The sequence below is a fragment of the Mustelus asterias genome, chromosome 17 (genome assembly GCF_964213995.1).
Source record: "Mustelus asterias chromosome 17, sMusAst1.hap1.1, whole genome shotgun sequence".
In the NCBI taxonomy this organism is placed as follows: domain Eukaryota; kingdom Metazoa; phylum Chordata; class Chondrichthyes; order Carcharhiniformes; family Triakidae; genus Mustelus; species Mustelus asterias.
The window spans coordinates 3,214,165-3,240,628 of record NC_135817.1 but is presented as its reverse complement, the minus strand read 5'-3'; the positions used below and the strand labels follow the sequence as shown (position 1 = coordinate 3,240,628).

The window sequence follows — 26,464 nt, the reverse complement described above, 5'->3', positions numbered from 1 at the left end:
GATTCACTAGGTTGATTCTGGTGTTGGGAGGGTTGGCTTATGAGGAGAGACTGAGTAGATTGGGGCTATACTCATTGGAATTCAGAAAAATGAGGTGAGATCTTATGGAAAAATATAAGATTATGAAGGGAATAGATATGATAGAAGCAGGGAAGTTGTTTCCATTGGCGGGTGAAACTAGAACTAGGGGGCATGGCCTCAAAATAAGGGGAAGCAGATTTACGACTGAGTTGAGGAGGAACTTCTCCACACAAAGGGTTGTGAATCTGTGGAATTCCCTGTCCAGTGAAGCAGTTGAGGCTACTTCATTGAATGTTTTTAAGGCAAGGATAGATAAATTTTTGAACAGTAAAGGAATTAAGGGTTATGGTGAGCGGGCAGGTAAGTGGAGCTGAGTCCACAAAAAGATCAGCCATGATCTTATTGAATGGCGGAGCAGGCTCGAGGGGCCAGGTGGCCTACTCCTGCTCCTAGCTCGTATGTTCTTATGTTCTTTATGAAACAGAGTTCGCACTGTTTCTGTGCGGGAATGAGTGGGGTGAGGCTTTATCCGGCATTTGAACAAAGTTGATTCCCGGCTTGGGTCTCACTGTCTGTGTGGAGCTTGCACGTTCTCCCCGTGTCTGCGTGGGTTTCCTCCGGGTGTTCCGGTTTCCTCCCAGTCTGAAAGACATGCTGGTTAAGTGCGTTGACCCGAACAGGCGCCAGAGTGTGGCGACAAGGGGAATTCCACAGTAACTTCATTGCAGTGTTAATGTAAGCCGACTTGTGACTTTAAAAATCGCGCATGTAGAGTTTACAGCACAAAAAGAGGCCCTTTGACCCATCGTGTCTCTGCCGGCCATCAAACATCTATCTATTCTAATCCCACTTTGCAGCACTTGGTCCATAGCCTTGTATGCTGTGTTGTTTCAAGTGCTTATCTAAATAAATTGGTAACACTGATGAGGTCATTGGGGTACAAATGCCATTTTAACCACAGATGAGAGTTCTCCAGGCAATGGAAAACACCCAAGTCACAGGTAAGTGGATTCTTAAAAAAATTAATGTTCAAACTATCTTGTGGGCCAGACGGAGCATTGTTCATCGTTACATCATCAGTGTCACCAGATTCACCTGTGTGTGTGTCATAATACCACAAGGACATTCCTTGTTCACTGCTCATGCCTGGCCAGGTGACTAGACTCACCTGTATTGCTCATAAGATTCGTTCCACTGATTCGAACCCAGCGGCCCTGGGTTCGAATCCCGCCACGGCAGATGGTGGAATTTGAATTCAATAAAAAATATCTGGAATTAAGTATCTACTGATGACCCATTGTCGATTGTCGGAAAAACCCATCTGGTTCACTAATGTCCTTTAGGGAAGGAAATCTGCCGTCCTTACCCGGTTTGGCCCACATGGGACTCCAGAGCCACCGCAATGTGATCGACTCTCAACTGCCCTCGGGCAACTCGAGATGGGCAATAAATGCTGGCCAGCCAGTGACGCCCGTGTCCCACGAATGAATAATGAAGTGCTCTGAAATATTTTAACACTTGCTTAAAGTGGACTTGGGGGAGGACAGCGAAAGGTTAAAATTTCTTTCAACACTCTCTCTTGCCTGTAATGTATTGTATCATCAAGTCAGTCACTTTGAAGTGGAATCACTCTTACTTGGGCTCCAAATTCATATTAAAAATAAAATACTGCGGGTGCTGGAATCCGAAACAAAACACAAAAATGCTGGAAAATCTCAGCAGGTCTGACAGCATCGATGGAAAGAGAACAGAGCCAACGTTTCGCGTCTCGATGACCCTTTGCCATCAGTTCTGACAAAAAATTTGGTTTAATTTATTACTGTCACATGTATTAGTATACAGTGAAAAGTATTGTTTCTTGCGCACTATACAGACAAGGCAAAGTTTATTTTTCACAAGTAAGCTTATATTAACACTGCATTGAAGTTACTGTGAAAATCCCCTAGTCGCCACACTCTGCCGCCTGCTCAGGTACACTGATGGAGAACTTAGCATGGCCAATGCCCCTAACCAGCACGTCTTTTGGTCTGTGGGAGGAAACCAGAGCACCCGGAGGAAACCCACGCAGACACAGGGAGAACGTGCAGACTCCGCACAGACAGTGACCCAAGCCGGGAATCGAACCCGGGTCCCTGGCGCTGTGAGGCAGCAGTGCTAACCACTGTGCCACCGTGCTGCCCCGCATACCGTTCATAGAGAAGGAAAGGAGGGCGTGCAGAATGTAGTGTTACAGTCATAGCTAGGGTATAATTAGAGGATTGTTAGAGAGTTTAAAAGAGTTAGAATGAAGTTTTCGCAGCATAGAACGAGAGTAAAAGATAGAATTTGAAGATATGCTGGGCACAGCTTGCAAGAAGTTGCCTTGCTCCAGCAAGGGGTCACCTGGACTCGAAACATTGGCTCTATTCTCTCTCCGCAGATGCTGTCAGACCTGCTGGGATTTTCCAGCACTTTTCTGTTTTTGTTCTAAATTCACCTTGCCTGATTCTGTGAAAAATCAGATGATACGATAAGAACTGATAAGTACATATTTCCAAACTTCATTGACCCCTGACCGTCATTCTCTGGCAGTAGATTGCAGCTGGATGTTTCCCCAACATGTTGTTGGTCTTGTTGTTCAGTAAGAATTTGAAACACTCCTTCATCAATATGTTTATTTTTTCCAAGCGGCAGTATCATTGGGCTAATCTTTAATTTTGTTGGGAATCTATCAAGGGGTTTGTCGTCTTGCGCAACTGCCTGTGTTTGTCAAAACATCACTGAGAAAGGCAACTTAAATACCATCATGCACATCAAAGTCTGGATGGATTTAATTACCTGGGGATGGGTTGGGGAAGGTTCAGATAATTCCAATGTGTGGTGATATCCTATACTGGTATTCACATAAAGATCGCCTCATCTGTGGCTTTGAACAACCAGGGGTGGAATTTCGGGTTGGACTTCAGCAACAGTAGTTGATTCACGATTTCAAGTTGTGGGGAGGGTGGGACTAGCGCTATTGGGTCCCGCATTCTTGTGCCGTGTCTTGTGCCCTTGTCGTTTCGTGCCGCCTGCCATCACGATTTCACTCTGCAGCGCTTACACCCACGTCCAGCTTTTCAATGGAAGCACCAGTGTCCTTGCACGAAAGTCCTATTGCGGAAACTTTTCACGTAATCCAGATAGATATTAGCATTCTTTGTCGCACAATTACCTAGTCACCCATTCAATCATTCCTGCTTCGCTACATTTGTACAGACTCAGTCATCCGGCTCCCTACCCAGCTTGTGCAAACACTTGCTACAGATATGCCATGGCAGATAATCTTTGCAACTATGCGAGTTGCAAAGGGCGTTTTGTTTTGATGATGTTTCCTGTTTGGGCAAGGGTCTGGCACAACTACATCCATTCAGTTAGTTTTCATTTCGGAGCGAGTATTTATGTGGTTTGAAAATATCTAATGATGAGACTCTTGCGGCTCGGTAGCACAGTGGTTAGCACTGCTGCCTCACAGCGCCAGGGACCCAGGTTCGATTCCCGACTTGGGTCACTGTCTGTGTGGGGTTTGCACATTCTCCCCATGTCTGCGTGGGTTTCCTCCCACAGTCCAAAGATGTGCGGGTTAGGTGGATTGGCCATGCTAAATTACCCCCAAGTGTCAGGGGGACTAGTTAGGATAAATGTATGCAGTTATGGGGATAGGGCCTGGCTGGGATTGTGGTCGGTGCAGACTCGATGGGCTAAATGGCCCCCTTGTGCACTGTAGAAACATAGAAACCCTACAGTGCAGAAGGAGGCCATTCGGCCCATCGAGTCTGCACCGACCACAATCCCACCCAGGCCCTACCCCCACATATTTTACCCGCTAATCCCTCTAACCTACGCATCCCAGGACTCTAAGGGACAATTTTTAACCTGGCCAATCAACCTAACCCGCACATCTTTGGACTGTAGGATTCTATGATTGTCATGCGAGTTCTAAAACATTGCTAGCAGGGAGAATGGAGCAAAGTGATGCGTGGGACCACATACACATCCCTAAAAGCTAGAGTACAGGTACAAAAAAGTCATCAAAAAGACTAATGTTGGCCTTTATCTCAAGGGAGTCAGAATAGAAAGCGTAGAATTGACACTTCAGCTGTACAGAGCCTAGCTCAGACTTCATCTGGACTGCTGCCATCAGTTGAAGGACTTTGAAACTCATAGTGGATTTATTCACCTCAGGTACAGTAAAGATTCCGCACAACGTTAACTGGAGTCAGTTGAGGACACATCGCATAAAACCTGGTTTCACTGAAGTTTGGAAGGTTGGGAAGTGACCTAATTGGAGTGTTTAAAAATGTTTGGCAGAGTAGATGCAGAGAAACCGCTTCTTCTGGTGGGGAAATCGCGAACAAGGGGCTTGGCCGTTGAAGGGTGAAATGAGGTAGCGTCTCTTCACACAAAGGATATCCGGCACTCTTTTTTCCCCCACAAAGCTGCTGCCAGTGTCGATTGACAATTTATTAAATGGAGATAGATAGATTTATGAGTAATGGGGGAAAAAGAGGCAGGAAGATGAGATACAGCTTGATCACAATCTAGCATATTGAGCAAGCGTGATGGGCTGAATGGCTTACTCTTGCTCTCTTGTTTAATTGATAACGTCACACGTTAAAGAAGTCAACAGGTTGCACTATATGGTGTATTTAGTTGGAAATGAAGGAGGAACCACTGATTTTGTGTTGCTCTACCCCACGTGGTCATGTGTTGTGTGGTTTATACCCTAGATATTTCCTCAGTTCATCATTACTTGTTGCTCTGGAAGTGAGTTTTTTGCCCCTTACAGTCTGGAATGCATCCCTTGCAGTGTCCAGGGAAACGATAGCCTGATTCAAGGACTGTAGCTAAGAACAAATGGCGTACAAAGTGTAGGAGGAGCCTTTTAGCCCCTGGAGCCTGTTCCACCATTGAATTAGGTTAAGACTAATCAATACCTTAATTCCATCTACCGCATACTGGTTTCCTATCCCCCAAGACCTTTACTTAATAGCCAATCCATCTCATTTTTGAAATTTTCGATTGAATCCTTACCTCAACAGCTTTTTTGAGGGAGTGAATTCCAGACTTCCACTCCCTTGCCTGCTGATATGGTCATGTCTGGATGGCCTGGCTTAATTTTTAAGGTTTCCTACCCCAGTTCTGGTCTTGTCCACCAGAAGAAGTTGCTTTCTTCTCTCTACCTGGTCAATTCCTTTGATCATCTTAAACACCTCAATCCCCAAATCTTCCAAGTTCAAGCAAATACTGTGGGCGGGACGATGGCACAGTGGTTAGCACTGCTGCCTCACCGCGTCAGGGACCCGGGTTCGATTCCCAGCTTGGGTCGCTGTCCGTGTGGAGTCTGCACATTCTCCTCATGTCTGCGTGGGTTTCCTCCGGGTGCTTCGGTTTCCTCCCACAGTCCAAAGATGTGCGGGCTAGGCTGATTGGCCATGCTAAAATTGCCCCTTAGTGTCCTGGGATGCGTAGAATAGAGGGTAAAATATGTAGGGATATGGGGGTAGGGCCCGGGTGGGACTGTGGTCGGTGCAGACTTGATGGGCCGAATGGCCTCTTTCTGTACTGTAGGGTTTCTATGATTTCTATGAAATACTGTGGGCGGGACGGTGGCACAGTGGTTAGCACTGCTGCCTCACCGCGCCAGGGACCCGGGTTCGATTCCCAGCTTGGGTCACTGTCCATGTGGAGTCTGCACGTTCTCCCTGTGTGTGCGTGGGTTTCCTTCCACAGTCCAAAAGATGTGCTGGTTAGGTGCATTGGCCGTGCTAAATTCTCCCTCAGTGCTACCTGAACAGGCACCAGAGTGTGGCGACTCGGGGATTTTCACAGTAACTTCATTGTAGTGTGAATGTAAGCCTGCTTGTGACACTAATAAATAAACTTTAAATACAAACCCAGTCTTTGCAACCTGTCGTCTTAACTTATTTAACTCTTTTAGACCCAGTATCATTTTGATGCAACTCCACTAGTCCACCTTCAAGGCTAGTATACCCTTCATGAAATGCTATGCCCGGAATTGAGTGCAGCAGACCAGAACCCTGTACAAATAATATAACTTTCACCTCTTCGCATTCCTGCCCTCTTGAGATAAAAGCCGACTTCCATTCGCTCTTTGAATTAGTTTTTATGTGCGTGTGCCAATTTTCTGTCTACGAAACTGGAACATATCTTGCGCTGCCACAGAAATTCTAATCTCTTTTTATAGCAGTAATTAAGTACTCAACTCAGCTGAGCCAGTAGTTGATTTATTTACATAGATGCATGAGTGAATGGTGCAGAGTTTGTACAGAGTTTGGAAATGCGATTCTCAGTATATGGCAGCAATAAAAAGCTGACTCAGGCTCTCGAGCTGGTACTAAACCCGCATACAGAAGCACACTAATACTGTCATCCCATTATCTTGGCTTTATAAATCTGTAAGATTGAAAGCTCAGTCCATTGAATTGGCACCTGTCATAGAAACATAGAAGATAGGAGGAGGCCATTCGGCCCTTCGAGCCTGCTCCGCCATTCATTACGGACATGGCTGATCATCCAACTCAATAGCCTAATCTTGCTTTTTCCCCATAACCATTGATCCCATTCGCCCCAAGTGCTATATCCAGCCGCCTCTTGAATACATTCAATGTTTTGACATCAACTGCTTCCTGTGGTAATGAATTCCACAGACTCACCACTCTTTGGGTGAAGAAATGTCTCCTCACCTCCGTCCTAAATGGCCTACCCTCAATCCTCAGACTGTGACCCCTGGTTCTGGACTCCCCCACCATCGGGAACATCCTCCCTGCATCTCCCCTGTCTAGTCCTATCAGAATTTTATAAGTCTCTATGAGATTCCCCCCTCATTTGAGTGAACTCCGTCATGTACTTTCCTTACAGGTTCTAGGGGCAGATATTGAATAATGTGGTGAGACATTCTCGGTTATTGCTAGGGAGTTAAGTAGAGAATCCCTTGTTATATTCCTCTATCTGGAATTGAGAATCTACTGATGACCATGAAACCATTGCCGATTGTTGGAAAAACCTATCTGGTTCAATAACGTCCCTTTGGAAAGGAAATCTGCCATCGTTACCTGGTCTGGCCTACATGTGACTCCAGAGCCAGCCAGTGACGCCCATGTCCCACGAATGAATGGAAAAACCGTTAACCATTTTCTTTTATTTATTGATTATGTGGGTATGCAAGCATGGGTGGCACAGTGTTTAACACAGTGTTTTACAGTGTCAGGGACCCGGGTTCAATTTTGGCCTTGTGTGGATTTGCACATTCTCCCTGTGTCTGCGTGGGTTTCCTCCGGCTGCTCCAATTTCCTCCCACAGTCCAATATGTGCGGGTTAGGTTGATTGGCCATTCTAAATTAACCCTCGTGTCAGGAGAACTAGCTAGGGTAAATGAATGGGGTTATGGGGATAGAGCCTGGGTGGGATTGTAGTTGGTGCAGGCTCGATGGGCCGAACGGCCTCCTTAGGGATTCTATTGCCCCATCCAGAGTGGACTTTGGGAGTTCAGCTAAATGAATTAGGAGTTATCCACATTGGTGTGTGAATGGAAGGATGTCAGGTTTCCTTCCCTGAAGGACATTAGTGAACCAATTGGGTTTTTAATAACAATCAAATAGCTTCTTGTTCCCTTTTCTGACATCAACATTTCATTGGTGTGCTTTTGAAAGAGAGTTTGATTCTCCAACAGCTATAGTAGGATTCTGTACTCATTCATTTAGGTGACTGAGGAACTTGATGTCATTTGTCCCAAATTTGACCTTTTGTTCAAATCTGCTCTCTTGCCAAACTGTGAGGTTTAATTTGACGACATGATTGAGATTTACTTTTTTATGTACCAGTTATCTTGCACACCTTTTACGAGGTTCCCTGTCATTGCCACAAAATGCGAGTACCTCTTAGTATTTCCCCCAATACCCACCCCTTAACTGAATCCTCTTGATATTGCAGATATTGTTGTGGCTTACCTCTGTCTGGGTTCCTCCAATATCATCCTTGTGTCTTACCCAGGTCCACCCACCGCCCCATCAGCGCAACCCCGCACGTCACCATGATGAATCCATCTAACCTACACATCTTGGGACTCGCGGGACAATTTATCATGGCCAATCCACCAAACCTACACACCTTGGGACACTAAGGGCAAATTTATCATGGCAATCCACCTAACCCGCACCATCTTTGGACTGTGGGAAGAAACCGGAGCACCCGGGGGAAAACAGACACTGGGAGAACGTGCAAACTTCTCACAGACAGTCACCTGAGGCTGGAATTGAACCCAGGTCCCTGGAGCTGTGAGGCAGCAGTGCTAGCCGCTGTGCTGCCGTGCCATAGTACATTCCAGAACACCAACAACTCACTGCATTTTTTAAAAAAATCCTCATGTTGTGTGGGTTCTTTACGTCGTCACTTTAAATCAGCGTCCTCTTCCAGTGGAAACAGTTTCTCATTATTTTCTCAATGAAAAGCATTCCTAATTTTGAACGGCTTCATCATGATGGGTGGCACGGTGGCACAGTGGTTAGCACTGCTGCCTCGCAGTGCCAGGGACCCGGGTTCGATTCCCGGCTCGGGTCACTGTCTGTGTGGAGCCTGCACATTCTCCCCATGTCTGCGTGGGTTTCCTCCGGGTGCTCTGGTTTCCTCCCACAGTCCAAATATGTGCGGGTTAGGTGGGATTGGCCATGCTAAATCGCCCCTTGGTGTCAGGGAAACTTGCAGGGTAAATGGGGTGACGCTGATAGGAACTGGGTGGGATTGTGGTCGGTGCAGACTAGATGGGCTGAATGGCCTCCTCCTCCAGGGATTCTACAATATATTTCCTTTCAGTAATAGGGATTAGTCCATTTGCTATAATTTACTTTCTCTGTGAAGACCCGAGATATTGATTACAGCGTACCGACACTACGAGATTTCTTTTAACATCATAGAAAGTTATCTCAAAGTCGTTCGTGAAGTCCGTATCCGTGTCTTGTACCTTTTTTTGTTTCAGTGACGAGGGCTGGACATTATTATGTGAGAAGATGACATCATGATTGGGGAACTGGGCGTGGAAGAATAAAGCTCCCCTCTTCCAACCCATTACGCTGCTGCCTCACAGCGCCAGGGACCCGGGTTCTTGGGTCACTGTCTGTATGGAGTTTGCACATTCTCCCCGTGTCTCCGTGGATTTACTCCGGGTGCTCCGGTTTCCTCCCACAGTCTGAAAGACGTGCTGGTTAGGTCAATTGGCCGTGCTAAATTCTCCCTCAGTGTACCCGAACAGGCGCCGGAGTGTGGCGACTCGGGGAATTTCACAGTAACTTCATTGCAGTGTGAATGTAAGCCTTACTTGTGACTAATAAATAAACTTTAATTTTGCCTGCTGTGTTACCGGGCAAAAGAAAGGGTTGTTTTCTGCATCAGCAGATCACGTTTGAACAAACTGTGGTTCTAAACTAGAGATGCAGCAAGAATGTCAGTGGTGTGTCATTGCACTGTGCTTCATCAGTCTGGCTGAGACGGCAGTGTGCTGTGTCCAGAACACTACCCGCGAGGCTCTTCACTGTGAAAGCACAAGGTGGCTTTCTTTGCACTCCCATCAAGGCTCAGTGTGGACCGTAATGTGTAGCACATATTGTCTTGTGCAAGCTCTTTATAAACTACTTGAGAAGTATATCCTCCAGGTGTGCCACATTTAAACTCAACTTTATTTTGTGAATGATTGCGGGTCTTGTGAGTTGCTAAATAAAATGAGGGACAAAACACGGTTCGGGGGAAGGAAATTTTAATGCTATTTCTGAGTCTGCTCTGTGTGTGTTACTGGGTCTGGTCAGTTGGTTCTGCTCCATTTCTGGTGTGTGTTAACGAAACGTGTCTCATCAATCGCATCTTTACCTGCCAACATTTCTCAAGTCAGCTGCGATTGGTAGTTTTTCACACGCCCATGATCTCACCTTGAACATAGTGACAGAGAACCTCGGGTTTAGATGTGAACTTGCTTCGAGTAACTCTCTCTCCCTGTCCACCCTAAAGTTTAAAGTTTATTTATTCACAAGTAAGGCTTACATTAACACTGCAATGAAGTTACTGTGAAATTCCCCTAGTCGCCGCACTCCGGTGCCTGTTCGGGTCAATGCACCCTAACCAGCACGTCTTTCAGAGTGTGGGAGGAAACCCACGCAGACACGGGGAGAACGTGCAAACTCCGCACAGACAGTGACCCGAGCCGGGAATCGAACCCGGGTCCCCGGCGCTGTGAGGCAGCGGTGCTAACCACTGTGCCACCGTGCCGCCCCACAGCCCCTACCAACAGCGCCAGGCACCTGACTGGAGCATCCCGAGCTTAGATTGGGATTTTAATTTTCTCCCATCTACTTCATCTTGCCAACTAACTTGCGACATTTCACGGCTGCCGCCACGAAATGTAAAGCACACGGACAGGGATGCAAGCTGAGAATTCCCAGACTGTCAACTGTGCGGGAATGAATTCCTTTATGTTGCGAAAGCCAATGTATGTGAATTGGAGCATGCACCGAAATATGCTGCTGTTTACACTCGACATGAGCCGCCTCTCCCCTCACCTCATAAAACCTTTTCCTGGTGTACTTAGTTGGCTTTCCCTTCACTGTATCTATTCCATTTGCCACAACCTCTTCTCTATTGTAGCGAGTTCCACCACATCCTCACGCCAACTATGCACCCCCCCATCCACCCAACAGCTTGTGAGTGATTTATACAGCGAATAGATATTTTAAATAGGAACAGAAAATGCTGGAGAAACTCAGCAGGAGAGAAACAGAGTTAATATTTTGAGTCCAAGTGATCCATCTACAGAAGCTTAATTAGCTTCTTCTGAGCTGAGAACCAAATCTCACTATTTCTCTCAGTGACTGCTACCTTGGAAACGTCACGGCTCCAGTAAGGTGCCTGGCGCTGTTGGTAGGGGCTGTGGGGTGGCACAGTGGTTAGCACTGGAGTGCCTCAATGATCACATTCTCTTCCCGAGCTGCCCAATGTCTGACTGTTATCTGCACACTCGGCACTTCAACCTGGCACCCAGCCTGGCCCCAGGTGGCCAGCTATCATTCCTTCATTTTTAATGAAAGGCACGGTTCACCGATTGCGATCAACTTTTGGCTAATTTTTGAGTTGTGTTGCAAGAGCAAATGAACAAGGCCTTCCGGCCCCATTTGTGCTCCTGATCCTGTGCAGAGACGAGGGGCGGAATTCTCCAGCCGCGCTGGTCTAAAAGCCGGAAATTCCCGCCCGATTGTCAATGGGTCTTCACGTTGTCCGCAATCCGCCCGCTCCAATTGCAGTGGCAGGTGAGGTGGGAGAATTCCGGCCAAGATCTGGTAGCGTCGGGATCTGGAACAGAAATGACACGACAGAAGGATACAAGTCTGGAACAATGATATTGGCAAACATGGCACGGTGTGTATCTGTATGTTGGGGAGAGAGTGGGCAGAATTTTTCCGTCCCAACCCCCCATGGGAATCACAGCGGGCGGGACAGGACCATGCAAAGGTCTGTTGACTTTGTGCGGGATTTTCCGGTCTTGGGGTGAATGTGGCTGGAAAACCCCGCCCAATGAGTTAGCCAGTCAACTGGAAGAGGAGTGGTTAGATCAGAAGCTGACCTTTAAAATTACCTTCCTTAATTATATTTAACGTTCAATTTTATACAACTGGTGCACACCAGAAAAATGCTGGAAAACTTCAGCAGGTCTGACAGCATCTGTGGAGAGAGAATAGAGCCAACGTTTCGAGTCTAGATGACCCTTCGTCAGAGCTCTGACATCTAGACTCGAAACATTGCCTTTATTCTCTCTTCACAGATGCTGTCAGACCTGCTGAGATTTTCCAGCATTTTTTTGTTTTCGTTTCCAGCGTCCGCAGTATTTTACTTTTATCCAAGTTCAATGCTCTGTCTTGAGAAACTTGTCTCAAACTGGTTGGCTAATTAATATTGTAAGATGCTATCTCTGGATTACATTCCCATTACATATGCATCTGTGATATTTTGCGTTTATCTCCACTGATATACAGTTGGTTATGTCTCGTTTTACACATGCTGTTGGAAGCACTGTATGATTAACAATTGTTGAAGCCCATTCCAGTTATGATATTAGCTTTAAAGTTTATTGATTAGTGTCACAAGTAGGCTTACATTATCATTGCAATGAAGTTACTGTGAAAATCCCCAAGTCACCACACTCCGGCGCCTGTTCGGGTACACTGAGGGAGAATTTAGCACGGCCAGTGCACCTAACCGGCACGTGTTTCGGACTGTGGGAAGAAACCGGAGCACCCGGAGGAAACCCACGCAGACACAGGGAGAACGTGCAGACTCCACACAGACAGTGACCCAAGCCGGGAATCGAACCCGGGTCCCTGGCGCTGTGAGGCAGCAGTGCTAACCACTGTGCCGCCGAGGAGAGTGTTGTGTCTGATTTATTTACCTGCAACTGGATTCTTTTCCAATGAATGTTTGGGGTGTAGATGTCACTGGCAAGGCTGCCCTCCAGAACACGGTGAACCCGTTGCAGTTGGTGTGATGAAGGTGCTTCCACCGTGATGTAATGTAGGGGAGTTCCAGGATTTTGACTCGGTGATGATGAGCAATGATTAGATGGTGCATAGAACTGGAGTAGTCAAGGCAGCCAGACTTATTTATTTATGCAGACTGATTTCTTTACACTTCTGTTCGCGGCCAATAAAGTCAAGTGTGTGTTTTTAAAAACCCATCAGCTCTGAGACATGCGAGATGACTAAAAGTAGAGGCACTCTTTGTAAATGATCAATGCTTCCCTTTGTAGATGACTTGCTGCTGACTAATCAATCATTCACAGGGTTGTGTGGCGAGACGCAGCCCTTGAACGAGGGGGAGGAAAACATCGCCAGGATGAGTTGCACGGTACCGTAACTTTAACTGCAGCGCGGTGCACGGACGCCCGAGTACTAACCGGATTCTCCTTCCTGCAGAGGTCACCCAGATTGAAGACCCTAGGGCGCAATGGCGACGGGAGCAGGAGCGCATGCTGAAGGAGTACTTGGTGGTGGCCCAGGAGGCTCTGGACGCCAAGAAAGAGATCTATCTGGTGAAGAAACAGCGCTTGGAGCTGGCGCAGGAGGAGTACCAGCAGCTGCACGAGCTCTGTGAGAATGACAGCATCTCTTATGCCAGCTGTAAGTACCTTTTTCGAGACATTTCCTCCGACCCCGAGCAGGTGTCATCGGGAACCTGTGGCTAATGTTTTATTTCTGCAGCAAGTCGAATCAATTTCAGATGTGATCAAAGTCCAAAGCAGATGCAATTTGTTAAAACTTTTAAGACGGTCGTATGATTTATACGCAAATTCAAAAACAACCAGTACTTTGGAGTTTGAACTTTAATTACTAGACTGCTGGTTGGAAAGTTGGTATACTCCTCCTCCCCCTCCCCCCCCCCCCGCCCCCCACAACCTCCCAAGCACATACTCTTATCTGTTAGCATTTGGGAACTTGTTATTCCATTCTGGGAAGCTATGGAGAATTGGGATTACTCATCCCAGACCAGCAGCTGCCTGGAATGTTGAGGTTCAGTACGTAAACAGCAACACGATTCCAGTTGAGCAAGTTCAGATCAGCAGCAAAAAGGTAACAGCGTAGTTATTCTGATGCCAATAACACGTGGCCTTTGTTTCCCCAAAGTGATTTCCATCCAGTAACCCAATCGCGGGCTGCACTTGCTAAAGCCAGTATTGAGGCTGTTTGACGCACACCTCCACTGGACGCTTAATTCACCAGGACCAGAGGGAGAGGTGTTGGGATCGCACCACAGATTTTAAATTTCGGAGGTGTTTGGCTTTGAAGAATCTATTTTACAAATGTGCGGGTTAGGTTGATTGGCCAGGTTAAAAATTGCCCCTTAGAGTCCTGAGTTGCGTAGGTTAGAGGGATTAGCGGGTAAATACGTGGGGGTAGGGCCTGGGTGGGATTGTGGTCGGTGCAGACTCGATGGGCCGAATGGCCTCCTTCTGCACTGTAGGGTTTCTATGATTTCTATGATTTGTTAGGCCATTTTAGCAATTCTCTCTCTCTCTGTGTCTCCTTCTGTTGCTCTATCTGTCTCTCTTTCTCTCTCTCTCTCTGGCTTCAGAGACTTGAATTCATTGCCCTAGTTTCGCCACATCAGCTGAGAAAACTATGAATCATAGAATCCCTACAGAATGGGGGCCATTCAGCCCATCGAGTCTGTACCGACCACAATTCCACCCTATCCCCGTAACCCCACATATTTACCCAGCTAATCCCACCGACACTAGGGTCAATTTAGCATGACCAATCAACCTAACCAGCACATCTTTCTGAATGTGGGAGGAAACCGGAGCACCCGGAGGAAACCCACGCAGACACGGGGAGAACGTGCAGACTCCGCACAGACAGTGACCCAAGCCGGGAATCGAACCCGGGTCCCTGGCGCTGAGAGGCAGCAGTGCTAAGACGCGTCATGTAGCACCATGACAGCGTCCTCTTGTTTGTCAGCTGCACACCCCCCTGCCCCACCCAGTACCCCACACGGTAATCCAGCAACAAGTCAATAGACAATGGCAGTGAACGTACAAACAATGCTGGACTGAAAAAGACCACAGAGGCGGTCTTACCGGTTCGCCGTGCTGGTCGATCAGTGTGGCCAGCTGGGACAATGGCATGTGAGGGCAAAAATCTGATTTGTGCCTGGCACAAATTGGCCTGCGATCCTCCCTGGCCGTTGTACCAGCGAGAACGGCTTCGTGCTATTTCATCAGAAGTAACTCTTCAAATGCAGACAAAATAAAACAAAACTTACTCCGACTTATAAATCAAAGGAAGAGTTTAATAAAGAAACATTATTACTCCAAACTTGGGGCCTCGCCCTGGGCCACTCCGAGCTCCCCACAATTCCAAACAGGTTCTTATTTATAGTGAGTCAGCTGACTATTACACCATTCTGTAATTGGTTCCATGGTTTACTGGGTCAGCTGACCCTTACATCTTGTTACCATTGGCCACATTGCACCCAATGCAAAGTTGTCACCGGTTATATTCTGACACACAGCAGGGAGAAAGGACAGGTATCTGGGCGGACTGTGGGGTGGGGAGAAAGGGGGTGAGAATCGGACAGATTCCCCCCTCAGCCTCTCGGGTGAGCAGAATTATTCCGTTAGACCACCTGATTTAATATCACGTCGCACTGACCTTACCCCCAGCCAACAACCACTCCTGATGGTCCTCGGGGATCGGCAAACCGGCAGTGGCCAACTCAAAGCAGCAGCTTGTCCACAGCTCCACTATTCTCTTGGAATGGAGTCACCTCCTGACGCTGTTGTGTCCTTTAGGTTACTCTGAGACTGTGACCCTGCCCTCAGGGTTGAAGCGAGTTGTATGCGCGAACACAATCTAATCTTCCCATCATTTTATAACACGCGGCGTTTCGTTCCAAACCATTTTCTCCCTCCTCTCCCGCCCCTCCCCTCCCCTTCCCTCCCTCCCCCCCCCGCATTGCTGCTCTTTAATCCAACCATTTGATTATTTACCTTCTTCTGAAGCTGGGGACTTTTTCTGTTAACTGTTACATATTTTTGTTTTTACAGCATATTCGGGATCATCCTCCAATACAAAGTACAATCCTGACCAGATTAAAGCTGAAATAGCGAGTCGAAGAGAGGGGGTAAGCGAGGTTCTGAATCTGGGCTGTGGCTGGAAACAGGCTCGGATTAGACTTGAGCAAGCTGACCTCTTGGGCCTGACAGTTGAAAGTGTGATCGTACTGTGCCATTTTGCAGTGTTATATGTTGAGTAAATGCTGGAAAGAGACTGGCTGGAATCTCTCGCTGTCTGCTTCACAATGGCCAGAATTTCCTGCTTTCGTGCCCTCCGCCACTGCTGCCAATGAGAACGGAGAACTTGGCGCTCTGCCGAATCTCCGATCATTGCCACGGGACCGGAGAATGCCAGCCGCGGGGAAGGTGGGAGGATTCCGGCCAGTGTTTAAATGGGGTGAGATGAATTGTCCGCTGCTTACCAAAATGACATTCTTCCAGCAGAGTTACTGGGATTTAGAACAAAGGAAACAACTCCAGAGTAACGGGTGGGAAACAAGAGCGGCAGCCCAGTGGTTAGCACTGCTGCCTCTCAGAGCCAGGGTTCGATTCCCGGTTTGGGTCACTGTCTGTGTGGAGTTTGCACGTTCTCCCCGTGTCTGCGTGGGTTCCTCTGGGTGCTTCAGTTTCCTCCCACACTCCAAAGAGGTGCACATTAGGTGCGTTGGCCATGCTAAATTCTCCCTCAGTGTGCCTGAAGAGGCGCCGGGAGTGTGGCGACTAGGGGATTTTCACAGTAACTTCATTGCAGTGTGAATGTAAGACTACTTGTGACACTAATAAATAAACTATAAAAAAAAAACTTTACATCAAAACTGACCCGGGTTTGCAAAATACAAGCAAGCTGCTGGAGACCTCAAAGAACAGAAGCAAAATGCTGGAAAGACTCGGCAGGTCAGGCAGCATCTGTGGAGAGAGAGAGAAACATTTCAGTCTGATGACCCTTCATCAGAACTTGAAGATATTGGAGATGGAGAGCTTCAGTGGAAGGAAAAGCAAAAGGGAAGGTCTCTGATAAAATGGAAGACAGGAATGATTAAATGACAAAAGGGAAAATGGTGCAAGGCAGTAGGGAAGTGATAATGGCCTGGAAACGTGAGATGGGTTTGTTAAAAGGCAGCCCACATCTAACATGTTTATTGGGGTCCTTTCTATGAGGTGGATGAGAGTGATGATAATTAGGTTGCTCACCTTGGCTTCCTTTCAGAAGTTCCTTCACATATCATTAAAGTTAAAGTATATTTATTAATCACAACTAGGCTTACATTAACACTGCAATGAAGTTACTGTGAAACTCCCCTAATCGCCACACTCCCACCTGTTCAGGTACTCTGAGGGAGAATTTAGCATGGCCAATCCACCTAACCAGCACGTCTTTGGACAGTGGGAGGAAACCGGAGCATCCGGAGGAAACCCATGCTGACACGGGGAGAACGTGCAGACTTCGCACAGTGACCCAAACCAGCAATCGAACCTGGGTCCCTGGCGCTGTGAGGCAGCAGTGCTAACCACTGTGCCACCATGCTGCCCTGAAGTGGCACCATTAGCACTGAAGTGAGAAGTTATGGAATCAAGGCTGAAGTTTCAGTACCGATTCATTACTGATGTTGATTCCATCTGAACCAGTGAGCAGTAGATTGGGACAGATTTAAAACTCAGCTTTTTCCCGTTTCATATCATTAATCACCTGGATGAGACTATTTGTAAGCAAGTTGTGGATGATGATCAATTGCGTCTCGATCTGGAACGATTGGATTCCAAAGTTGAGTTTTGGGCACCGCATTCTGCCGGCTTTGGCGAGGGTGCCGGGGATAGGGGAACTCGATTATGTGGAGGCATGAGGGAAAGTGGGGTCATGAGAACCAGAAAAGGGCGACACGGTGGTTAGCACTGCTGCCTCTCAGCGCCAGGGACCCGGGTTCGATTCCCGGCTTGGTTCACTCTCTGTGTGGAGTTTGTACATTCTCCCCATGTCTGCGTGGGCTTCCTCCGGGTGCTCCGGTTTCCTCTCACAGTCCAAAGATGTGCTGGTTAGGTGGATTGGCCATGCTAAATTGACCCTAGTATCAGGAGGATTAGCAGGGTAAATATGTGGGGTTACGGGAATAGGATCTGTATGGGACTGTGGTTGGTGCAGACTCGATGGGTCGAGTGGCGGCCTCCTGTAGGAATCCTATGATTCTATGAAAATGCTGGAAAGACTGCAAGTCTGGCAGTTTCTGTGGAGAGAGAAACGGAATGAATGTTTTGAGTCTTTGTGACTCCTTCAGAGGGATGTTGGCTGTCCTTAGGGCTGGGAAGGTTAAGGGGCGATTCCATGGAGATTTTTGATTTGATTTATTATTGTCACATGTATTAGCATACAGTGAAAAGTATTGTTTCTTGCACGCTATACAGACAAAGACATTCACAGGGAAGGAAACAAGAAGGTGTAGAATGTGTTGTTACAGTCATAACTAGGGTGTAGAGAAAGATCAACTTAATGCAAGGTAGGTCCATTCAAAAGTCTGATGACAGCAGGGAAGAAGCTGTTCTTGATTCGGTTGGTACGTGACCTCAGACTTTTGTATCTTTTTCCCGACGGAAGAAGGTGGAAGAGAGAATGTCCGGGGTGCGTGGGGTCCTTAATTATGCCGGCTGCTTTGCCGAGGCAGCAGTAAGTGTAGACAAAGTTAGTGGATGGGAGGCTGATTTGCGTGATGGATTGGGCTACATTCACAGTAGTTTCTTGCGGTCTTGGGCAGAGCAGAATGTTCTGACGCTCACCATTATGAAAGGCCTTGTGGGGGTGGGGGATAGAGAAACTATCTCCATTGGCAGGAGGGTCGGTTCCCTCAAGAGACTGTTTTAAGATAAATAACAAAGGAACCTAATGTGTGATGATGATTTGGTTTTTTTGAACAAATTGAGTTATGATCTGGAATCCATGGCTGGAAAGATGGTGGAAGCAGATTTATGAGTGACTTTCGAAAGGGAATTGGATAAATACTTGAAAAGGAAGAGTTTGTAGGGCTGTGGGAGACCAAGGGCCAAGACTATATAAGGTCGCTCGTTCTAAGAAGCAGCACAAACATGATGGGCGTTGTTCTGTGAATCCAAAGAGCTAAAATGTCTGATGGAAGAGAATGGGGTGCAAGAAAGATTTGTGTGAAAGATTTAACTAAATGCTGAAACCTTCATGGAATATTAGCGCAGGGAGGAATATTCATGAGGTTCGTTCCAAATCTAACCTTGTTGTGTTATGAAATGAGGCCTCAGGAATTTGTCCAGGGGACGAAAGGGTCACTCTGGTATTGATACAAAACTGACTAAGGAACAGAAAGCAGAGGCTGGAGGTGAACAATTGTTTTTCAAACGTGTGGGAAGTATATGATGGTATTCCTCGGGGATTGTATTGCAATCTTTCTGAGATTTCTAATGACTGAGACCTTGGTATAATTTCAAAGTTTGCAGGTGATACAAAACTAGGAATGGAATAGACAATGATAAGGATAATGTGGGCAGCACGGTGGCACAGTGGTTAGCACTGCTGCCTCACAGCGCCGATGGTAGTCATGATGTGGAGATGCCTCACAGTGCGCCAGGGACCCGGGTTCGATTCCCGGCTTGGGTCACTGTCTGTGTGAAGTTTGCACGTCCTCCCCATGTCTGTGTGGGTTTCCTCCGGGTGCTCCGATTTCCTCCCGCACTCCAAAGGTGTGCGGGTTAGGTTGCTTTGGACGTGCTAAATTAACCTTTCGTGTCCCGGGATGTGAAAGGTTAGAGGGATTAGCAGGGTAACTGAGCGGGGATAGGTGGGATTGTTGTCGGTGCGAATGGATTGAATGGCCTCCGGCACTGTAGGGTTTCTATGATAATTGTGATAAACCCCCAGGACTCGCACGGGGAATCCCACTATGTCGTCCCTGTAGGACTCATCGACTATGAGCTCCTTGGTGATTGGTAATTACCTTCCCAGGCGGAGCTCCTGTATAAAGCAGGCCCCTGAGTGGGTCCATGTTGCATCGTCCCGGTTGGGACCTGGTTGTGTTCACCACAGGCTTGTGGTTTTGCTTTACTGCATTTTGTGCAATAAAGCACCGTTCCTGTACAGCTGACTCCTGGAGTTATTATACTAATAACAGCCTTGGAGAGGATATGGGCAGATTGTTGAAATGAGCATTTTAAGTGGCTGGTAAAGTTTAAGGGGTGAACTGATTCACTTTGTGGGAAGAATGAGGAGTGGCAATGTTGAAAGAGGCTGCAGGAACAGAGACCTGGGATGTGTGTGTGTAAATCTTGGAATGTGACCGGATAAGTTGGGAAGATGGTTTAAGAAAAAGGTTATGGGATCCCTTGGATTTATAAATAGAGGCTTAGAGTACCTTAGCAAGTAAGTTATACTAAACCTTTAGAAATCATTGGTTTAGCCCCAGTTAGATTATTGTGTCCAATTCAGGAAGGATGTCAAGACCTTAGAGAGGGTGCAGGTGAGAGTGAGTGAGCAGCACGGTAGCACAGTGGTTAGCGCTGCTGCCTCACAGCACCAGGGACCTGGGTTCGATTCCCGGCTTGGGTCACTGTCTTGAGTGGAGTTTTCACCTTGTCCCCGCGCCTGCGTGGCTTTCCTCCGGGTGCTCCAGTTTCCTCCCACAGTCCAAAGATGTGTAGGTTGGGTGGATTGGCCATGCTAAACTGCCCCTTAGTGTCAGGGGGATTAGCTGGGGTAAATGCAGAGGATAGGGCCTGGGTGGGGTGGTGGTCGGTGCAGACTCGATGGGCCAAACGGGCTCCTTCTGCACTGGAGGGATTCCATGATCATTTAATGAACGGTGCTAAGAATTAGTTACTTTGAGAGACTGAAGAAACTTCAAGCAAAAAAGGTTAAAAGGTCAGTGATGTTCAAAATTGTGAATGATTTTTGATGGAGTAAATGAGGAGAAACTGCAGCAGAGTTGGTAACCAGAGATTTAAGATAATTGACAAAAGAACCAGAGGCAAGATGGGTTGGAAATTTTTAATGCAGTGAATTGTTGTGATCTGGAATGCATTGCCCGAAAGGGTGCTGGCAGCAGACTGAATAATCATTTTCAAAAGGGAATTGGATAAGTATTTCAAGGGGAAACAATTGCAGGGACTACGGGGAAGGGTGGGTGAGTGGAACTTTCAAAGGCTTGGCACAGGAACAGTGCACTGAAAGGCCCTCCTTCTGTGTTCCATCATTCTATGTTCACCATGCCTCCAGTGATGGGCTTTCTGAGATTGGCAGTTTACCACGGAGGAAATGAAAAGTTCTCATTTTCACAATCCAAGGTTGGATGAATGAAAAGGAGTAATTTTGCTGAACTTTAAAAGTAATATTCTATATAGAATCCCTACAGTGCAGGAGGCCATTCGCCCCATCAAGTCTGCACAGACCACCCTATCCCCGTAACCCCACGTATTTACCCTGCTCATCCCCCTGACACTAATGGACAATATATCATGGCCAATCCATCTAACCCGCACATCTTTGAAATATGGGAGAAAACCAGAGCATCTGGAGGAAACCCATACAGACACGGGGGAGAATGTGCAAACTCCACACAGACAGTGACCCGAGGCTGGAATTGAATCCGGGTCCCTGGCGCTGTGAGGCATTTGTCTAACGGCGTTTGCTACCAAATAAACCTGTTGGACTTTAACCTGGTGTTGTTAAAACTCTCGCTGTGAGGCAGCAGTGCTAACCACCATGCCTCAAGCAGCTCAGGTATAAGCTTAACATAATTCCAAATTCAACTCTGGCGAAGGATCATCTGTACTCGAAATGGTGATTCTCTCCCTCCATGGATGCTGTCAGACCTGCTGAAATTTTCCAGCTTTTTCTGTTTTTGTTTCCGATTCCAGCATTTTACTTTTATCCAAATTCAGTGCTCTGGCTTGAGGAACTTGTCTCAAACTGGTTGGCTAATTAATATGTTGTAAAATGCTGTCTCTGAATTGCACACCCAAAGACCAAAAGAGAAAATGCTGGAAAATCTCAGCAGGTCTGGCAGCATCTGTAAGGAGAGAAAAGAGCTGACGTTTCGAGTCCAGATGACCCTTTGTCAAAGGATTAAATATTGACCCAGAACAGAATTCTAAGGTTTGTTTAGTGTTGCAAGTAGGCTGACATTAATAAAAGTTACTGTGAAAATCCCCTAGTCGCCACACTCTGCGCCTGTTCGGGTCACTGAACCTACAGGGCATTGGTGAGGCCGCAGTTGGAATACTGTGTGCAGTATTGGTCCCCTTATATGAGGAAGGATATATTGGCATTGGAGGGAGTGCAGAGAAGGTTCACCAGGTTGATACCGGAGATGAGGGGTTTGGATTATGAGGAGAGGCTGAGGAGATTGGGTTTGTACTCGTTGGAGTTTAGAAGGATGAGGGGGGATCTTATGGAGACTTATAAGATAATGCGGGGGCTGGATAGGGTGGAGGCGGAGAGATTCTTTCCACTTAGTAAGGAAGTTAAAACTAGAGGACACAGCCTCAAAATAAAGGGGGGTCGGTTTAAGACAGAGTTGAGGAGGAACTTCTTCTCCCAGAGGGTGGTGAATCTCTGGAATTCTCTGCCCACTGAGGTGGTGGAGGCTACCTCGCTGAATATGTTTAAAGCGCGGATGGATGGATTCCTGATCGGTAAGGGAATTAAGGGTTATGGGGATCAGGCGGGTAAGTGGTACTGATCCACGTCAGATCAGCCATGATCTTATTGAATGGCGGGGCAGGCTCGAGGGGCTAGATGGCCTACTCCTGCTCCTATTTCTTATGTTCTTATGTAACCAGCACGTCTTTCCGACTGTGGGAGGAAACCGGAGCACCCGGAGGAAACCCATGCAGACACGGGGAGAATGTGCAAATTCCACACAGACGGTGACCCAAGCCGGGAATCGAACCCGGCTCCCTGGCGCTGTGAGGCAGCAGTGCTAACCACCGTGTCACTTCAAAAAATATGAGTTTCACTTGGTCCAAATGGCCTAACTTCATTTCTTTAATGAAGGCAACAGAGGGTTTTTGCTGCTTGATTTTGGCTCCTGCCGTGAGCGAGGAATGAAAGCCATGTCGACGCGTCACACCATTGACTAAATGCTCACCGACCCACTGGAGCAATCGGCACGATCTGCCCATCATCCTGACAGCAAATCCTGATCATCTGAATTAACATGTGTCGTTACTATGAGCTGCCTGGATCTGGCTGCATTTATCGGAAATGTTTTGCTTTGTTATTAGGTTTCCAGATTGAAGAGGGAGTTAGCACAGATGAAAGAGGAGTTGCAGTACAAAGAAAAAGGCGTAGAGACGCTACAAGAGTAAGTAGAATATTCATTTGTAAAACTTATACTTTGAAATGTGTAGTTTTTCATTTCCAAGCTGAGCAATTTTTAATTGTATGCTTTGTTTAAGTCCCTTTGGTCTTCTGGGTGGATAAAGGCTATGATATTGTCCATATGCAAGTGACCATCGTAACATGAGAACAAGCATTCAATGTTTTCATTGCTTTGCATATTTGGGTATAGATTATGAATATGTGACAGGACTTTAAGCATGAAGTATCTAAGGAAGGATGTGCTGGTCTTGGAAAGGGTCCAGAGGAGGTTCACAAGAATGATCCCTGGAATGAAGAGCTTGTCGTATGAGGAACGGTTGAGGAATCTGGGTCTGTACTCGTTGGAGTTTAGAAGGATGAGGGGGGGATCTTATTGAAATTTACAGGATACCGCGAGGCCTGGATAGAGTGGACATGGAGAGGATGTTTCCACTAGTTGGAAAAACTAGAACCAAAGGGCACAACCTCAGGCAAAAGGGACAATCCTTTAAAACAGAGATGAGGAGGAATTTCTTCAGCCAGAGAGTGGTGAATCTGTGGAACTCTTTGCCACAGTGGGCTGTGGAGGCCAGGTCATTGAGTGTCTTTAAGACAGAGATAGATATGTTCTTGATTAATAAGGGGATCAGGAGTTATGGGGAAAGGCAGGAGAATGGGGATGAGAAAAATATCAGCCATGATTGAATGGCAGAGCAGACTTGATCGGCCGAGTGACCTAATTCTGCTCCTATGTCTTATGGTCTTATCAATTGTCTTTTTTTGTCCATGTGCTTTCTTATCTTGTGACATAAAGTTTATTTATTAGTCACAAGTCAGCTTACATTAACACTGCAATGAAGTTTCTATGAAAATCTCCTAGTCGCCACACTCCAGCGGCTCCTGTTCGGGTACACTGAGAGAGAATTTAGCGTGGCCAATGCACCTAACCAGCACATCTTTGGACTGTGGGAGGAAACTGGAGCACCCGGAGGAAATCCACACAGACACGGGAAGAATGTGTGAACTCCACACAGACAGTGACCCAAACCGGGAATTGAACCTGGGTCCCTGGCGCTGTGAGGCAGCAGTGCTAACCACTATGCCACCGTGTTGCCCATGATCTGCTTTGCGAATTTCTAATACTACTTCTGTGCAGTAACTAGTATTGCAGTACTGGAGTGTGTCAGCACTCAATCAATAACTTCAGGAAAAGGCATTAAGGATTATATTGAAGAGTTGTGGAAGTGATTAGTTACCTGCTTTCTGGAAATCACATCTGTGATTTAGAATAGCTAAGCACAACTGCCAGGAAACTACAGTGAACATCATCATAAAATTTAATTTCCCTTTACCCTTGGAGGTAGTTTGATTTAAGATGCTGTCCATTATATGTTTTGTGGATGTCAATTTGCCATTTCACCTGCTGTAAAAATGCCTCATATGGTTCAGCCAAACACTTCCTCCAAAGCATCAGTGGATTTTCAAAATGGCCGCTCTGGAGTCAGTTAAATCAGTCTTGATTTTTCTTCAGTATGAGGGAAGTTGCAGATGTTAATTTTAATAGTTTTTCAAAGCATTCCCTTTTAAATGAAATTGAGGGATTGACTGCAAAAGCTGCAACATATTTCTACTCCTGAGACTCTGGGAAATTGGAATTGGCCAAAATTTCTCTACAGAGAGAGAGTAGTTTGAAATAATCTGAGAGAGTGGAGTAGGCCAAGTGCTTGACCTCATTGTGAAAAGGGGTCCTCCCACCGGCAGTGGGTCCTTTGGATGGGTAAATTAAGGGCCTCATGCCTGATTTTGGCAGGCGCCTGTTTTAGTTTAGGGTCTGCTTGAGACATCAAAAAATAGACCTCTGAAATGTTGACTGTATGATCAACCCCTGCGCAGATTGAGGAAACGATGGCTGGATTTCTCTGGCCGTTCACGCCCCGCCGTCATTGCCAGTGAGGGCGGAGAATTTAACGCTCAGCCAAATCTCCATTCACTGCGGCGGGACGGGAGAATCCCGGCTGTGAGCGAGGTCGGAGAATCCGGCCCGTCCAAATTAATGGGCCTTGCTTCTGCTTTACACTTTAACAAAATGGGCGCAACATGTACCTATTTCTACCTCCCCTTTTGTCTTCCCGCCACCCCAACTGGTCCACAGGGCTTTATTATGCCTAATGTTGTGGTGTTTGATGCTAGGTAAAGTTCTCTCTACATGGTTAAATAACGTATCTTCACTAGGGAATCTCAGAGCAACACATGTTTCAATTTCTTCCCCTGAAATCCTATCACTGGTGTAGAAGTGAATGGAAGATACTATGCCGACACATGTAGTTGTATCATATCCAATGAACTATTGAAAGGAAATGGGGGATGATATGTATAGACCAGTAAGTAGAGTGTGTATCAACCAGAGAACCTTGGTATGTGGGTTCATAGGTCAGAAAAAAGCCAGATTCCGTGTTTGGTATTGTACCCAGAGACATTGAATACAAGTGCAAGAAGACAACATTGGATTTACTGAAGCCAATCTGCTCGTAAGTTGCAATTGTGAAAGATATTTAATACAGCAGAATAGGATAGGGTATATGCTTTTACTGAGAAAGGGGAGGATTTCATTTTGTGTTGTGCGTCAGATTCAGTCAAGTTGTTGCGGCTCCAAAATGGAATGAAACATGACATGGATTGGTTTTAGATAATGAGCAAGTGGGCACCCTACAGGTAGGCAAGCAAATAGGGCAGCACCGTATAATGAGGCCTGGCGCAAGAATAGAACAGGGCAGCATTAATATAAGGGCAGGGAAAAGCAGGAGCGAGATAAAAGGGACCCTCACCCAAATGAAATGGAAGAAATAATTGGCCACTAGCTCTATAGCGGCACGGTGGCACAGTGGTTAGCACTGCTGCCTCACAGCGCCAGGGACCCGGGTTCGATTCCTGGCTTGGGTCACTGTCTGTGTGGAGTTTGCACGTTCTCCCCCGTGTCTGTGTGGGTTTCCTCCGGGTGCCCCAGTTTCCTCCCACAGTCTGAAAGGCGTGCTGGTTAGGTGCATTGACCCGAACAGGTGCCAGAGTGTGACGACTAAAGGAATTTCACAGTAAGTTCATTGCAATGTTAATGTAAGCCTTACTTGTGACGAATAAATATACTTTACTTTAAGGATAGAATTGGTACAAATAGGTGTCTCTAGCACTGAGCTTTTATGAATGATGTGGAGATGCCGACGTTGGACATTTCTACTCCATCTGATGAAGGAGCAGCGCTCCGAAAGCTAATGGTATTTGCTACCAAATAAACCTGTTGGACTTTAACCTGGTGTTGTTAAAACTCTTACTGTCTTCTATGAATGAACAGGGAGATTAAACAAAATTTGATAGTATATTTAATGCAAAAAGTCAAGTAGAAGATAGGAATATCATGTAAAGAATTCAGAAGGAAGTGAGAGATAATGAGCAAGAAGCATAAAATGTTGCATTTGGTGTGTTAGTACTAAACATAATCAAAGTGGGAGTAAGGC

The 26,464-nt window shown here is 46.6% G+C and overlaps 1 protein-coding gene across 1 annotated transcript in view; it reads left to right on the top strand.

Moving 5' to 3' along the window:
- wwc3 (WWC family member 3) overlaps window positions 1–26,464 on the top strand; it is a 203,227-nt gene that overhangs the window by 77,832 nt on the left and 98,931 nt on the right. Inside the window, exons 3-5 of the mRNA XM_078232164.1 lie at window positions 13,008–13,211; window positions 15,638–15,714; window positions 22,880–22,959. Coding sequence (XP_078088290.1) covers window positions 13,008–13,211; window positions 15,638–15,714; window positions 22,880–22,959 — 361 coding nt within the window. The remainder of the gene's footprint in view (window positions 1–13,007; window positions 13,212–15,637; window positions 15,715–22,879; window positions 22,960–26,464) is intronic.